Source organism: Charadrius vociferus, unplaced genomic scaffold (genome assembly GCF_000708025.1).
Source record: "Charadrius vociferus isolate BGI_N301 unplaced genomic scaffold, ASM70802v2 scaffold163, whole genome shotgun sequence".
Classification (NCBI taxonomy): Eukaryota; Metazoa; Chordata; class Aves; order Charadriiformes; family Charadriidae; genus Charadrius; species Charadrius vociferus.
In genome coordinates, this window is record NW_009648332.1 from 9283209 (window position 1) to 9296783 (window position 13575).

The window sequence follows — 13575 nt, forward strand, 5'->3', positions numbered from 1 at the left end:
AACCGCTCCTTTAGAGGGCACATACAGCATATTTGAAGGACTAAGAAGATTAAAACGGGAGATGAAAATAAATGAATAGGCAGCACAGAAAAAGAGAGGGAAGATGAAAAGAAACATGGGTAGGAAGGAATTTGTAAGGGAAGAAAATTTATGTAGCTGTGGGGGCAGGAGCAGAACATTGTACAGCCCAGAATGTTGCCGTTCCCTGGGAGGTTTCTGCTGAGCTCTTGACATTACTGCCTGCAAAAAAACAAAGGAGGGAGAGAGAAGCCTGATTGCAAGGTTGCAATAATCAAATCATTCATTTCTGTCTTGAAAATGATGAGAAAAAAAAAGGTAATCCGATGTATTGTGCTTTTTGAAAAAAAAAAAAAAAAGCTGATTTTGAAATGAAGGGAAATCTTCAGAAAACATTGCCAGTTAAATAGTATAGGGAATGACAAAGGCTGCAGAGCGAGCTACTTGGTATTATAAAGTAACTACTTGAAAATAACTTTATAATTAAATAAGGGCACATTAAGAAAATATGATTCAGAACCAATATTATAGTAATTAGATAAAGGAAGCATAAATGAAATAACTGCAGGAAGAGTATTTCCATAGAGATTATAAATGAGATTTTGGTGGAGCAGAAAGGCCTTTAATTGTAATTTAGTGTGCACTACAGAATTATCAGCACCGTGTGTTAGTTCATCGTATAAAAGAATATCTGATAATTTCCCCTAATAAGCACATGACAGTTCTTCATATTCTTTCATTACAGCTGATTAGGTATAAAAACAGTATTCTTTTGTTAGACTTTTGTTCAGATCTTTTATGAAAAGGCAAGACACTGTAACCCTGTTTCTATATTGCTGTTCTACAGACAAAGTATTTAAAGAGGCCAAAGTGGTACTTGAGTAAGTTTTTAAATTTTTATTGCATTGTTTAGCTTTTAAGCTTCTTTATTTAAATTCAGTTATTCTCTTATTTATTGCAAACACTGAATTACAGCATAAATGCATGTAAGCAAAAAGAAAACTAAGGCAGCAGACAGCCTAGCTAGGCTGCCTGACCTGTGCAAAGGCCAGCTAATTCAGGCATGGTCTAGATGGAACTGCTCCCTGGGTTTGGAATGACAGGGCTTCGGTACCTAAAACAGTGGCCTTGTGCAAGCACCAAAGTCCTCTTAGCCTCAACACGTTCCTGAATTACTTAAGCAATTCATAGGCTCAGAAACTCTCAAGTGGCAGGAAAGCAAATTTTTTAGGCTTTTACCTGGCTTTCCCTTTCCTAATAATTTTGAACCAAAAATTATTATTTACTGGTTTGTATTGTTGCAGTGCCTGAAGGCCCCTACTGAGCTTATGACCCAGCGATGACATTGTGACAAATTGCACCACCCCCCCCCAAGCTTAAGTGCAAATTCAGAAAACAAATAAGTCCCCATAATTGGAACTAATGAGATGCTTAAATCATGTTATTCTCCAATGCTACCTTAGCCTGGAAGTCTGTATGTCAGGAGCAGTAAAAATGTACGTTTCAGGAGTTCATACATTACCAGGTGACCCACAAAGGACAGGACAAATTAGCTAGGCTCCCCAGCATCTTTCAGGCATTTTTCATTAAAGAATGTTTAGAAGTGCCTTTTAAGCACCCAGCATTGATACCACCACTTTTTTTTTTTTTCTTTTTTCTTTGCAATAGTTTAATTCACTGAGGAAATGGGAAACCTTCACATGAGGCATTCCTCAATCATAGAATCGTAGAATACTTTAGGTTGGAAGGGACCTTAAAGATCATCTAGTTCCAACCTCCCCTGCTGTGGGCAGGGACACAAAACATCTCCCTCCTACTACCCTGTAGATCACTTACTTGAGATCACCTACTTGTTCAGCATTAGCTTGGGCAGCTGCATGGTGGGCTCCTGGCTCCTGCCAGCTGAATTCCATATTGGCACTTGCTTGCAGTGGCTGTTGTGGCTTTGGGTCCCTGCTTCCAGGACTGTTGGGCATTCCAGTGTCGCTGGGTAAATTGCAAAAGATGGCCTTGGAACTGGGGTCAGGACCTGGGATTCCCAGGTGACTGCTCTGATGAGAAACTCATGGTCTCTGCTGTGCTTTTTGGGGGGGTGGGGGGGTGGTGTTACAACATTTTGCAAGTGTCAGGCAGATGTAGGTGTGGTGGAATGGGGTTAATGTAGGTTCTGTACTAGTACAATCATCTGACACAGCCCACAAGCCACCCAAGAGCCTGCACTTGCTCTGACAGAGCCTCAGCTTTAGTAAGAGATAAAGGAGAGCCAGTCACTGTGACAGGCTGTCATCAGGAATCTGAGGCCTTTTTGGGACGCAGATGACACAAGCTTGAACTTCTTCCTGTGGGGCTTGTCTAGCTGAGTGAGGAGCCACTGGGGAGAGCTGCTCTCTCCTTTAACAGTATTTGAAAGGAGACCTTTGAGCGAGCTTGTTTTCTCTGGAGCGAATACCCAACTGCGTGCCTCCATTTCCGAGAGGTACCTGACTTGGTCCTGTACGGCTCCCCTAAATATACATTTATGACACTTTTAAGACATGCTCCTTGCTGGCCATTTCCTTGACCCTCCTGTTCCAAGACTGCCAGCTCTCCCCAGGCACAAGGACAGTGCAGGAACTTCACACGGGACTGGGACTTTCAGTGCGTGTGCCCGGCAACCAGTAACCATTGTAGTACCCAGGTCTTACACGCTAAACAGCAATGGCAAGCAAATGCTGGAAAGAGGAAACGTTACTGTTGCCATTTTGCATAAAAGAACCTGCCATACAGCAAAATTTAAGCACAGCTTGTAAATCTCTGACATCTGGGAGCAGTTACATGGAGATACCTCCTATTTTGCGTAAATAATGCTGGGATCAGTTGTGCTTCTTTTTCAGATTTCTCCCAGCCTGCAGAGGCGGCCAGGAAAGGAGCTGCCTTAGACTGCTCCCTTCCAGCACCATCATTCATACTCAGAGGTCCCACCAGGCTGGGATGGGACTTGGGGCAGGCAGAGGGGTAGCACCGAGGATGAAGGTTTCCCAGGCTGGCTAAGGGACAGGCATAGCTGCAGCTAACAGAGCTTTCTGCCAGCAGTCACAGTGAGTGGCTGAGAGCATCCAGAAACCAAATCATGGATGGGGTGGGAGAAAAGATTGGTTGGACCAAGCACTTGAGGCCAGACGTCGCTCCAGCAGACGGGCTCCTCTGTATGCTGTGGGAGGCAGCATCCCCCGTGATGCAGCTTCCTGAGCACTTAGTGTGTAAGCTCCATTAGGTGATTATAGATGTGTATAGATTACTAGCGGAAGAATATAAATATAGGCCATGAAGTTTCAGTCACTTAAGGTAAACTCACTAAAAGGTCAGCTAAATATTAACATTGCCGTGCCCAAAATTAATTACAGCAAGGGCAGTTTCTGCAGAGATTAGTCCACTGACAGAAGACACTAGCAAAATCATTAAAAGATGAATGAGCAAAGTAGCCTTGCTTGCCCAATTTTCATAACCTTTCACAAGAATAAAAAAAAATGCCCAGAAATTGCTTCAGATATCTCAAGAATTATTTGTCAGCCTGGAAACTTAATTATGTTTTTGCTTTCAGGAAGATATCCAACACTTGGCTTAGCACGGGCTGGTTCACAATGACTATCGCGTTAGAGCTCTGTGACAGGATAAATGTTTATGGCATGGTGCCACCGGATTTCTGCAGGTAGGATTTATTTTGGAACCATTATTAGCCAACAAGGTTGAATGTTACAGATAAATATCTGAATATTTTAAATTTTTTTCCTCTTCAGTCCTCTTAAAGCAATTAATTAACATGTACCAAAATCTGATTCTGAAAACAACAAACAGCATTTAATTATGTTATATAAAATATTTAGAAATTTTGTTTGTAGTGTGGGAGAATTAATCCATCTTGTTGGTTTCTTTTAGTCTCTGAATATTTATCAGCTAAAAGTAATGCAGTAATTGGCATGAAATTAATCTCAAAAAAGAAGTACTGGAAAACATTACTTTTAATTTGTTTTTAAAGTTTCCCCCCCAGTTAATAGAGGAACGGAGTTCTCACAGTGACTAGTTTCTAAATTGAACTTTCTATGCAACTCAAATCAAGGTTGTATGTCTCTCACATGAATCCCAGTCTTCCAGTAAAATAGCTTCCTAAATAATCCCTACCAAAAAGCCCTGGAATTTGGAACTGCAGAATAGATGATCCATCTTGTAATGCCCCATTTTGGTCATGCAGGGTGTGGGACACAAGTGGTGGAAGCAGCACGGGTATTCGCCAGTGGAAGCTATGTGATCCCTTCATGCTGTTTTATAAAGTAACAGCACGTGTGCATTTTACGGCTCCGTGGTGCCTCCAGCCACATTCAGGACTCAGGCCCAAGGTGCTGGTTAAGGTTTCCTACTGTGGATCAGTGATAGAGGGAAGCAGTCTTCAGGACTTCTGGTACTGGACCAAAATCACGTTACCCATGTGATGCAAAGCACTGTATAAATTCATACAAACTTGTTTTACATCAGCAAGCTTTATGCTGGTGCTCAAGTATCACCTGTCCGTCCGTTACTAGGCGTAGCACTCCGGCCTTTCAGAAACATGTGGGTATGTGCCCACACCCAGTCCCGATCCCATACGCACCATTAGGTGACCCAGCCATGCACAGAGCTGGTACAGTCTGGAACAGTGGCATCAGTGGAACGTTTCATCACCAGCTCATGAATCCCTTTCACTAAGAAGTACTTGCTTGAATTTTCTGTTGCAAATTTTAGTGATCTCACTGAAGTCTGGTTCCCTGACTAATTCAAGATGCCTTTCAGGGGCAAGGGGAACAAGGCTGCAGTGACAGGTTAGCTCATCTATCAAAGAACAGGACTGCTTTGACTTTCTTCTGAGCACTGAAAAAGATAATTCGGGAATCTGCATTTGTCCTGGGCACATAGTAGAAATCCCTGAAGAAATTACAATATAAAATGTCAACACTAAATTCCACTTTGTAAGAATTTCTACAAATTATAACAAAGCACTGATGATAAATGCTGTGATGTACTGCCAGATTTCACTATGAATTCTCCAAGGGAAATAACAAACTAGATCAGATATTCCAGACAACATAAATACCTTCGACAGCACAGCATTTCAGTTCCCCTGTCATTTCAGTTGGCCAAGAAACACTTCAGTTTCTGTAAGTGGCTGGTCTGTCTGACTCCCGAAGTGGCTGTATTCTATTGGCACATGGAAGTAATTCTTAAATAAACTGATGATGTAAAAATGCAGAAGACAGCAATTCGTTGTGAAGCAATGCTCAGTCCTAACATCTCAGGCAAAGTCAGATTAGTTTAGATACATATACTTAAAATAAACAACCAGCTGTTTTTAAGAGAGGCTAAAATTGTCACTGAGACCATAGAAAGACTTTCATAGAATTGGTACGCTGAAATCAAATGCGTATAATATTGATTTATAACACAAGAAAGGCTGTAATCAATCCTACCATTGATAGATGTAATAATGGTCACGGCCTGCATAAAAAAATCTTAACATGAAGGTACACTTACCAGGTCATAAAAAAAGGGAAAAGGTCATTTCTTAATCAAAAGAATATAAAGTATCTTTACTTCAGGTTTATTCCCCAGACGATGCAGGGGAAAAGTGCAGTTGCCGTGCCTGGAAGAAGCTATCCATGAAGATCTATGAAAGGAACCTCTTACCATAAATACAGTTAACCTTCTTAGTTAATGTCTTAATGATGGCTGAAGAGCAAAACAGTGCTTCCTTTCAAAGAAATAAGACTAATAAAATAGAATAGCAGAAATAAAGAAATACTCTGTAATTTTAAGCCATATTTCCTGGTTTTCAGTCAGACAAAATACAAATCTGCCATTTCATCCTGGTTTGAGGTAAAACAGGACCAATTTTGTTCAGTAACTTCGCTTCTTAGCTGGGCCTCTCTAACTACTGAAATTAACAGCATGCTGTGCAATGTTCACTCTCTCAAGACCTATGTTTATAGCTGATGCCCAGGCATGGTATGCAGAGAGGCTCTTGCTTATACTTACTGCTATCACACCCCAGGCCAACCGACTTTGTTATTTGCCCCATTGGAGGGTCAGAAGCAGAGAAGCATAGTGGGGTCCCACCTGCGGGGAGGAGCAGACAGGACAGGTGACCCAAAACTGACCAACAGGGTATTCCATCCCATCTGCCTCATGCTCAGTATAAAAGCTGAGGGATCAAAGGGTCAGCTCTCTTTCTTCAATGGCCAACGTCTGAGGAGGACTCTGTTCGTCTGCCTGCGATCCCGATCTTGAGTACAGATCCAGAATCCAGCTCCCATCCATCACTGAGTCCAGCCTGGGACTGCCCCAGTGCCAGCCGGTGTCGTGACTGTCATCTCAGGAGCTTGATACGGTTTTGTATATATTTCATTATTTCTTTTTTTTAATTATTATTAATATTCCATTAAAGTAGTTTATTTCCTTCTAAACTCATAAGTCTCTTTTGCCTCCTCTGCCTCTCTCTTTGAAGAGGGGTAGAAGAGAGCATCTGTCGGTCCTATCTGGGGTCCCCCAGGTCCCCAGTAGCCGATTTGGCCTAAACCACGACACATTTAAAAAAGAATAAAAAAACCCCCAAACCAAAACAACAAAAAACCCCACCCTCCCTCTCTCGTGTGTGTGAGATGGTTATAGGTACTTTAGTTGCACAGCAATCATTAAGATTTAAAAAGAAACCAGCACGCTCCTTACTTCTATTCAAAGTTAATGTCACCAAATTTACAACTTCAGCAGATACCCATTATTTTTTAAGTATTAATTTGTGGAGTAAGTAATGAGTATGGGTGATCACTGTCGTGGAACTAAATTAGTATCACATCTGTAACGTGAAGGACATCTCAAAGGTATTGTGAATATCACACTGTTGATTCTGCTACAAATTATTAGCTTAAGATCATTAACCAAATTGCTTTCCACCCGTGTAGAAAAAAATAGTCTAGTGAGGGAGTCTGGAGTACAGACTGAAAGATTTCTCACTATTAATTGCGACAACATGTTTTAGATTCATTTCTATTTACTTTCACTGGACATTGATTTTTATAGCTGAACTGGAATTGGTGACCTGATTATTATAAATTTCTAGTACTTTACAGCAAAGCTATATGTAATATCGAATCCCTTTACTTTGCTACAGATTTATGCTGTAGTAAGGGTTAATGGCTTTGATATTGCTCTCATGCTGTTAAATACATCTGACTTGCACATTCTAGAATAAGATGAAAGAGGGTGCTTCCGAGCACATTGCAGAGATTTTGGAGAGTGTGTGGACCTCTCGCTCTTTTGTTGCCAGAAAGACAAGCCATCTTGCTGTATTTTTTCCAGTGCCCAGGGATCCAATCCAGCCTTTGCTGGAGCAAACTAGCACCCCAGATGGGAAGCATTTCCCGTCGCCGAGCTCCCTTTGGCAGCCTGCCACGTGCACAGGGCTGACTCCTGAACTGGGACATTAAGGATTTTCTTCTTGCCTCCCTCCATCAGCAGCCAGACTGTGGTGCACAGAGAGCACCGCAAATCCTGAAGGCACCGCAACACTGCTGCTTTGCTTTGTGGCTGCTCAGCAGCGTCGGTGGGAAGGACCCAGACAAGCCTTAATGCAGTTTGTAATAATTTTGGTCCCTGTGCACTGGAGTATCGGCAGGAGAGGTTGGTTCCTTGCAGATATCTCTGGGTACTCACGCACACCAGGAAAACTCAGGGTGTTAGTGAGAAGAGCCCTCTTTAACCCCCCTTTCTCTTCATGGGCATTCTGGAACTCACAGAAACTTAAAGCTTAATTCTGAGCCTTATTTTAACTAATATGAATAATTTTTGCTCCAATTACGGAGCCAGATCATTCTCCTATAAGAATCCTCATTTGACTGCCAGGCCATTTCCCATCTGTGATAATTTGCCTGAAAATTGGCATTTGAAATCCTTTAATTTATTCCTTTGGGTACAGCTTTTAAATCTAGTGTTTTCCTACCTCCCTCTCTCCGCTTTCAATTACTTTAAATCAAGTGCAAAGAAACAGTTATTGCTAGTTACAATTCCTGGGACGTAGGAGGTGCTTGATGGAAGAAGGGGTGCTCAGAGGATTGTAAACTTTGTGGGAGACAGTCATGCCCTTTGGTCCATATGCCTGGATCTCGCCTCACTCCCTTAATAACAAAATGCATAAATGGTTTGGAAAACAGGGCCAGTATGGAGGTCAAGGAAATGGGATCATGGGAATAGAAGGCAAGAAATTACCCAGAAATCTTCATAGTCCTAGCTCCTTGCCCATCACTCAACATATTAATGAAACTTTATTCAGCCTTCAAAGTATGAATTATTTTACAAAGCGTGTGAGTACGTATAGTTTTAGTGGGTTGATTTATAACGGCTCTTCATTTCTGAAAGGAAGAGGTTGACCAGAATGTGATACGGGATGGCCTTGTTTTTCTGCCTTGTTTCTTCTGAGGCAATCGCTGTTTGCTGTGTTTTCAGCTTTCACTGTGGGTGGATACCATCTGTGGGAAAATGTGCACTGAAGTGGCAAACAGTAGATGACTGACATTGGGTACAGGCACTTGCACGGCTGCTGTGCTGGCAGGCTATTAGGCAGGAAGTATAGTAGATTTTACAGAGGAACTTTCCTAGATTCCTCCCAGCTGTGATATTAATATGCATGCAAAGTCTGACAAAATACTGATTAATGTCCAGTATCAGTCAGTGATAAAACAGCATCTGTTTTAATGTTAATAAATGAGGTGGCAAGCAATTTCCGTATAGAAATTACTCATGCATTTCATTTGCTGGTGACACAAGCTAATTGCAGAGTTAGAAGATAACACAGTACAGTTAATTTGGGTTACGGGGTAGTTACTCAAGCCAGAGTTCAAATCCAGACCTTACTAGGATGCAGTCTAGGGGAATCCAGAACTCCCATGAAAGGAGAAAGACTTCAGACAAAACATGATAGGTACCTAACTGCCTTTCAGAGTTCCTAAATCAAAAATAGAACATTTGGAATTTAGCCTCGAAGCCTTAGTCAGCTGCAGAGTAGTCTTGGAGAGGTCTAAAGCCACCAGCATTTTCATTTTTTGCACTAAATTCACCTCCAGTTCAGCCAGTAGACGTGCATACAAGCCTTGACAGCACCTATCAGGGGATGCCTGAACCCAGCAGGGTGCCTGGACTGGGCTCCTCTGCCTCGCTCCCTGCCAGGCCCTCTGCAGGTGTTTCTGTACTGTTTCTGACATGACATTGCACAAAATGTAGTGACCCATTACAGCCTGGAGCTAAGGGCATCCACTTAGGATACTCTGGTGTTAGCTTCAGAGCCTCTCATGTAATGTGGAATCCCTGTCTTCAAAAGGGAAATCCATTGCTAAAATATCCACTGGTTGAATACCGATAACATAAGAGAGAAAGCACTTACTCTTCAAGGCTTCAAAATATTGCTTCAAAGAGGTAACAGAAGAGTGTAACCCTTGGTAAATACTAAGTTAGCACAGTGAGGGACAAGAAGGAGGACCACTATGAAGCCTTCTCTCCTTTCTCTCTCCATCTGATCCACCTGCCTGATCCACTTTGGGGTGTGTGTGGAGGAAAAAAAAGACCAGCATTCCTATAGATCCTCTGTGAGAAATCTGATTCCAGTTATCACGATCATCCATCACTAATTTCAGTGTACAGCAAAGGAGTAGGTAAGAGAATAGAGCAATTAATTTCCTGCCTTTTGCTTTTCCAGTTTATGTTCTGCAAACCCAACTCAGGCCTTCATAAAAAAAAAGGGGGGGTGGGGTGGGTGAGGTGGGGCAGCAGAGGGAGGATCCCAACCAAATGTACCCAGAGGTGTCGGGGCCAGCAGCCTTGCAGGCTCACGGTGCAGCACTCGCTCCTGAGCAGTTAACTTACTTCCCTTGGGACCGCATTTGTTCAAAGTCTGTCGGAGATATGATTTCAACTTTACTAATCCTAACTTTAAAGCAGCAAATATCCACCAAGCAATACAGGTTTACCCTCGAGAACACAAGAGTAAAATCCAGGTTTGGTACAGAAAGGAAGAGCAGTGTAAATCAGAGGCAGAGGCCTATTTGTTTAGTAGTTCCTATGGAAAAAATAAATAACATTAAAATGTATCCTGTTAGATTTACAGTAACCATACAAATGATTCATTTAAGAGATTACAACAGGAGGTCCAATGTATCAAAAAAGTATGTGAAAAAATAATTGCAGCTTGAGATCTAATAGTTATAGCTAAAAAAAAAAGGTATTATATTTCTATATGAAGAGTAGTTTTTACGTTACAAATATGTTTTCTGTAGGTGAGGTATTGAAGGATTTCTTTTCACTCTCTTATGTATTCCGGTGAGAATATATACAGTAAATTTAGAATCCATCTTATTCTAGAAATGTAATTTTATTGTTATTCTGGTCTTGTAAGATTGATCACCGTGTTGTGTTACCAGGAAGCTAGATTGATTGAATTAAAACATTAATCTACGGTACAAATGGAAAGTAGCAGCAATATCATACATTACCACTGCATATACAATATGGATAATGGTAAAATAAGAAAAATTAGAGAATTGCGTAGGTGACAGGATTACACAGTAAAAATAATGACCAGGACAGAATACTGACAGATTGTGGATGCATTCAATTGAAAGCGAGCTTAAATATTATCTCTTCAAAATGAAAATAATCAACTCTGTATTAGAGCTGACAGCCCTGAATCTGCATGAGATTTCCTGCTCTGTACTACGGTCCTGTTCAGCTCAGACTTTAACACAGAGCAGTTCCAAGGCTTCGCTAAATAGTAATATTTAGATTAACTTTTCTGCCACTAGGAAATAGTTTGTTGGTAGCAACTGCAAAGATTGGTACAGTTGGGTTATTCTGTCTGGGACAGCTCTCTCTCTTTGCATTTATGACAGACGGTTGTATGGGCTTTTGTCAGCCCCAAATGCCCGTGCCCAAAGTAAAACTGTAATGGGTACAGTTCAATGTAGAGAATAAAACAAAAGGAGACTAAAACATCACTCTGGCTTATTAGAATACAAATTAATACAAATGTGCCTGTAACAGCAAAACATTGAGGTTAGAACTGCTAAAATGAACTTTATCCTAAATATCTAATTGGTCTTTGGTGTATCCTATGTGTCACCACATGAGTACTGCATCTCCTGCTGGTTAATGCCAACGGGCTTACAAGGTCAGAAGGATACTGCAGGTGAATGGTTTTAATTTTTAGCTTAGATACATGAAAGTTGTGACTGTAAAATAAAAAAGAACTCATTTGTGCATCAGATGTTTGATTGTAAACCCAGCAATAGCAGACTGTACCACTGACCTGGCACGCAGACAGGCTCATTGAAGTTGTGCACTCAGCACCTCACGCACCATGCTGGGAATGTTCGACTGAGCTGATGCGACACAGATAACCGCCTCCCCTCTAGCTTCCCCTTTCTTCCCCCAGTTCAGTAAATACCTCTGCAAGGCTTTTTACAAATCACAATCTAGATATAAATCTCTTAAGCAGTTTGCTTCAAATTTCAGAGTAATAACACAGCCCTGCAGCGCGCACTCTTGTTTTTGAGCTACTGCCGTCCTTTATTTAACTGGGAGGAGGGGATTAAAGGAGAGCAACAGAAAGAGCAAAGAAAACACCTTTGCACCATTCTGATATATTAAATATGCAAGAAAAATATACCTACCTAGGAATCTGATTTAACTGGGAGAAAAAGTGGATTTGAGCCCATCAGCTTATTAAAGATAGCATCTTTTCAATCAGTGAAAAAGAACATCTCAGGCTTCCATCTATTTTCTTTCTTCCACAGGGATCCTAATCATCTTTCCGTACCTTATCATTATTACGAACCTTTGGGACCTGATGAATGCACAATGTACATTTCACACGAGCGGGGACGAAAGGGCAGTCATCATCGTTTCATCACAGAGAAACGCGTGTTTGAGAACTGGGCACGGACATTCAATATTCACTTTTTCCAACCAGACTGGAAACCAGAACCACTCACTGTAAATCACCCTGAGATTAAACCGGTGGTCTGAGGGATGAATGCACAAGACCGCAATCACAGTCACCCACTGCATCAGCCTTTGGGGTGTTGGACCTTCTGGGACAGCAAGGCGACCCAGAGGAGAAGGGTAACAGGATTTGCAGCTGATGACTGCAACAACAGTCAGGAAGTTACGATGAAGGAGCAGAGCGTATCAAGAGTACTTTCTGTCAAACTGTGTTAATCCAGTATATAGCCTTTTCTGGCCATCTGACTTCCTATATGTGTATGTGATTTGTGAAAAACAACTTGAGTATCATTAACGGCTGGTTAATCATTACGGTTTTTTAAAGTACAATGCCACTGAATTTTCATAGTGAAAACTTACGCTATTTATTTAATGGAGGTTTTTTATGCAACCTAGGCCAGTATTTTTCTAAGTCACAGTTATGTGATTGTCTATCTTTCATAATCTTTCAAATCCCAAATCAAGATTGCTGATGGTTTGAAAGGCCTAGCTTTTTATTTATAAAATTTGTTTGAAAAATATGATTCTATATAGCATGTAATTAATATTTTATCTGGAAATGTTGCATTTCTTTTAAAAATTTTGGGCTCCGTTCCAGCCTAAAGCCTTTAACAGCAAGAATGGTCCCATGTGCAGATCTAGCTAACTTTACATTCTGACATCTCATGTTAATATGAAAACAGTAGTGAAAATTCTGTTTGATATTAATGTGCATTTGCTGCTGTGTTATCAAGCTGCTGGTTTTTAATTAGGGGTGGGAGGAAGGAGGGCAAAGTTTATCCAAAAAAATCCCTGTCTCTAGCAGCATGCTTTTCAGTGAAGAGACTGGGCTAAGGCTGGAGGGGTCGTGTTCTGATTTGCCTCTTGTAGTCCTGCAAGAGGCTGAGGGAGCAACCCTCCTGCGGCAACACGCTACAAACCAGGCAACAACACCTTGAAACATGACCAAATTTCTGGAATCAAGAAGTTACTCTACCAGGTACTACAATACCAGCCATACTAGCCAAAAGGATTACAAACCTGCACCTGCAAAAACCTCTGCCTTCCACTGTTCCAAGATCATCGCTGATCTCACAGATCCTGGATTGCACTGAAGTTGGGATGTGAAAAGAGTTCCACATATACAAAACTCTCCCCTTGAAAAGAGCAAAATTACACTTGGCAGTTTTTTTGTGAAGTACATGTGCACGGTGAGTCCCTGCAACCCAGCGGGGTGGACAGTGCTAGTGCTGTATATAGAACCTCACCGTGTGAATTACCGGGTTACATTTGGCTTGTGAATAAAGAAGATTTCAGTTACAGTACTATTTTTCCTTTTGCCTCACAAATGCTAAATCTCCAATTCCTTCAAAGTAATCAGTAGGAGTAATTATTGCATGAAACATTTACCTCAGGTGACGAAAGGTGTGTCTCATTAGGCAAATACTAAAGCTAGAACAAAGGTATTACCTTAAAACATCTAAATCAAGAAGCTGAACCTCAGAGGCGATACATAGCACGGAGGCT

At 41.4% G+C, this 13575-nt stretch overlaps 1 protein-coding gene across 1 annotated transcript in view; it reads left to right on the forward strand.

The window, feature by feature from the left end:
• ST6GALNAC5 (ST6 (alpha-N-acetyl-neuraminyl-2,3-beta-galactosyl-1,3)-N-acetylgalactosaminide alpha-2,6-sialyltransferase 5) overlaps positions 1 to 12738 on the forward strand; it is a 15054-nt gene extending 2316 nt beyond the window's left edge. The window contains exons 2-3 of the mRNA XM_009884873.1: positions 3599 to 3706; positions 11862 to 12738. Coding sequence (XP_009883175.1) covers positions 3599 to 3706; positions 11862 to 12093 — 340 coding nt within the window. The 3' untranslated portion in view covers positions 12094 to 12738. The remainder of the gene's footprint in view (positions 1 to 3598; positions 3707 to 11861) is intronic.
• Positions 12739 to 13575: the final 837 nt, after the last annotated feature.